At 41.3% G+C, this 3,794-nt stretch overlaps 1 protein-coding gene across 1 annotated transcript in view; it reads left to right on the plus strand.

Moving 5' to 3' along the window:
* LOC138029827 (reactive oxygen species modulator 1-like) overlaps positions 1-2,252 on the plus strand; it is a 4,039-nt gene extending 1,787 nt beyond the window's left edge. Inside the window, exon 2 of the mRNA XM_068877651.1 lies at positions 1,908-2,252. Within this exon, the coding sequence (XP_068733752.1) occupies positions 1,908-2,016 (109 nt within the window). The 3' untranslated portion in view covers positions 2,017-2,252. The remainder of the gene's footprint in view (positions 1-1,907) is intronic.
* The last annotated feature ends 1,542 nt before the right edge of the window (positions 2,253-3,794 follow it).

Raw genomic sequence — 3,794 nt, forward strand, 5'->3', positions numbered from 1 at the left:
CTGCGAGGATCGTAGCTTCACTTGATTACATGAATTGTCACTACTTTGTCTGCTTTGTTCCATTTCTCTTGAGCCAAAAACGTAGCGAAAAAATGGTGCCACAGAGAGTAAAAGTGGACTTTGCAGGAATCCAGTGATGCATGTGTGATATGGTGATACAGACGCCACATCACCACAACTGAATATAGTCTGTCACTTTGACCTTGGTTAACTGAGCTAAGCCATGCAAAATCACTGCAGTGTAATTGCTTTACCTTGGTCAATTTTCTTGTGTCTCATAGCTCAAGTGTAAACATGGCATTATAGTGCTTCTAAAAATGAGTTTAGTTTGATTGGATCAAGGCCAAGACTATGCGCATTTGACAATCCACTGTCTTTTACAATATTATTCTATTACTGATAGGGCACTACAGTATAAGTTACTTCTTCAAATACATAGTTGAAAATGTGTCCTGGAATGTTCAGGTTAAGACTTTGTGACTTTGTGTATGAAAATCATGTCTGGCCAAAGGGCATTTGAGAGATTGAGTCCCTTTCTTCCACATTACACTCTCCAATCTTCTTGTCTTTATTAGCACAGTCGGCCTCATTTTCATTACTGCGAGTCAAAGCTGTAAGAAAACCCTTGTTAATAAGCTTCAAAACTTACTAATGTCTAATGAGTTCACCCTGTCAGAATAAAGTTATGCTGTCCTATCTGTTCAGCCTTTCACACTGGTGACTCAGTTGGTTGAGCATCGGGCTGTCACACGGGAGGTCGTGGGTTCGGACCCCAGCTGAATCAACACTCAGGATCTTAAAATAACTGAGGAGAAAGTCTTCTTGGAAAAGGACTATAAACCGTGGGCCCTGTCTCACAAATGCCTGCTACAGAATGATCATAAGTTCCCTGTGGGACATAAAAGAACCCACACACTATTCGGTAAGAGTTGGAGATGTAGTCCCCGGTTTTGTGGCTGTCCTGTTCTCTCCAGCAGAACTGGCGGGCTTGGCAGTGAAGTCTCTAAAAAGACTTGTGGTGTATGAGGTCACCTAAGCAGAAACAGCCATAAGTCAAAAAGGGACTTTGCTGAGTGCTGGAACATGTAGATGTAGATGACAAAAGGTTGATTTAATAGTGACTCCAACAAATGGTTGGACTTTCTTGCTTTTAGGGGAAGGAGGACAAATTACAGGCTAGACTGCTAGCAGTTCCTTCTATGTCAATCGAGCTGTTTTATTTAATTGTATTTTGTTAGTCACACAATTGAGAAAAATGAGAGAGGCTTGGGGATGCAGGCAAAAATTCCAGATGAGAACCCAAGGCTACTGTGCAAATCTGAAAACCGTGAACACTTTGATTTGATTTTACACAAAGTCATTTCCCATTCTGCAGCAACCGATCAGAAACGACATGAAGCCACAAACTAATTACCATTCTGGGACCGGTTGCTCGAAGCCTGATTAATGCTAACCGTTGGTTAAGAGGTATCAAAACCTGTACGTTTCCATCATGGTATTGAATTAACAACTATTCACCGAATTGGAGGTGGCTAGCGGTGGCCAACGCTAGCCACCGATACTGAGGTGAATAGTTGTTTTAGTATACTAAAACAGTGAGATAATATACAGTACAAAAAATTAATTAGGATGTTTTCTTAGTTGCTCGGAGGTAAATAGCACAGGATATTCGGAGTTTGACGAGCCAATCAGTGCGCAAGTTCAACGCTATCCACTGTTTTAGTATATACTAACGCTGGTTAGCACTAACCATGCTTCGAGCAACCTGGGTCTGGGTGCAGTTTGGTTTTCTCGTGCGTGATTGGCCTTTTACTTGAAACACAATAACATTTCATAAATTATGTTATCATCTGTTTGAATGGGTATTGAGATTGTCACATGTGAGCTTGTTATTGTTGTTTTTGCAGATATGGACTCCGCGGAAGAGAATTGGTCAATAGTATTGGTAAAATCATGCTTCAAGGAGGTGGAACATTCGGAGTATTTATGTCTGTGGGTACCGCTATTAGGTGTTAGCCTCAAATGAAGTTTTTGTGAGAAATGCAACCAGAAATGCAGAAAGAAAACATTGACTATTGGAGCGATGCTCATTGTAGGCAATAATTTACAGAAAACCGCAAGTTGAAGTTGGAAAGCGTCAAGGAAAGGCAAGCTAAACCCGGAGTCACCAGTCATTGTTTCAATAAGTACCTTGATTTTACATGGGAGGCCTGATTCGAATATTAATAAAAATACTAACGTTTTTATTTAGAGCTTATCGCTTGAGAGTCCTTTTTTATGGGGTGAGAAAAATTTAATAGATGTAAAAGTTAGAAGAAACCCAAGTAGAGTGCTGCAAATTGGTGGTTATCAAGTTTCCAAACCTGGTGCAGTTCAACAACAATTTTAGTTGGATCACCCGCCATCGCTTGAAACAATTCTGTTTTCATTTTGTCGTTTTTGTGTTTGTTTTCTTTTTATTTTGGCTAAAATTGCTCGATGCTTAGTGTAGATCATACGACTCTGATATGGTTCCTGATGTAGATGAAAAATAAGCGTACCAGTAGTCTTAGGTGTCAGATGCATAATACCTAATGAAGTGTATTGGCATTTGGATGGTCAAATTTAGTTCCGTCTTTAAACTTGCGAAATGGCCATGATTTTTGCTTTTGGCATCAGAGGACGAAACTTGGAATCCAATACATTAGTTGCAGTCGAACCAAGGGTTTACAAGGAGCCGACAGACAGAGCTTTTCGCCGACCGCCGTCGTCGGGTTGGCTAAGGTGGTTGAGCATCATACTACTGTGCAGGAGATCGCGGATCAAAAACTCAGGCTGAGGAGAAAGTACTGCCTCTGTAATGACATCTGAAAATGGTTAGACTTTCTAGTCTTCTCGGATAAGGACGATAAACCAGAGGCCTCCCTTCGTCTCAGTACCCTTCATTGTTCATAACCCTGTTGGACGTAAAAGAACCCACACTCTATTCGTAAAGAGTGGGGGATGGAGTTCCCGATGTTGTGGTCTGTCCCATTTGGTATAGTTATCTGGTTGAACTCCTAGTATCGTATATTCTGATTTGGAAGTATGACTTAAAGCATTAAAACTGAAATCTCATTGAGGGATTCTGAGAAAAAAGCGTTTTCTTGAGCCATGGCGAGACGGCAATTTGCATTGTTGGCTCCCCAATTTTGAAGCAAAATCGTGTCTGCAAGAGTTAAGACTCGGAACAGTGTGATAGTATCAAGGTAACGAAAATGCGACCCCTACGATTGCCTGCCGTCGTCCGGTAGCGCTTGTGCTCATACTGCCCTACACTATAGTAGCCTGTCTTAGCCTACCTTAACATAACCTTCATTCAATTTAACGTATATTTATTGATGCGCTTGGTTCTGTTTGTTAAAATGCATGGAGTGATCAAACTCCTATTTCTTTAAACTTAAATGCTGATTTTGTAACCGTCTCCCATCAGAATCACTAGAGATGATTTCTTTCTGAGCATTTCATACAATATGCATTTAGCTCAACAATGTTAACGAGGAAAGAGCGAACACTCATGACGCCTCTTGTTTGTGTACCAAAACAAATACAGAACACAAAGGCCATACTGGAATATCAAATTTTAAATCATTGCTGCCGAGTACGATCCAGCGCCCAGGAACCGGTTGCTCGAAGCGTGGTTAGCGCTAACCGTTGATTAAGAGGTATCAAAACCTATAGGTTTCCGTGGTATTTAACGCTGGTTAGCGCTAACCATGCTTCGAGCAACTGAGGCCAAGTGGAGGTTGGAAGTAACTGGGAGGGCTGGGTGGGGT

Source organism: Montipora capricornis, chromosome 13, assembly GCF_036669925.1.
Source record: "Montipora capricornis isolate CH-2021 chromosome 13, ASM3666992v2, whole genome shotgun sequence".
In the NCBI taxonomy this organism is placed as follows: Eukaryota; Metazoa; Cnidaria; class Anthozoa; order Scleractinia; family Acroporidae; genus Montipora; species Montipora capricornis.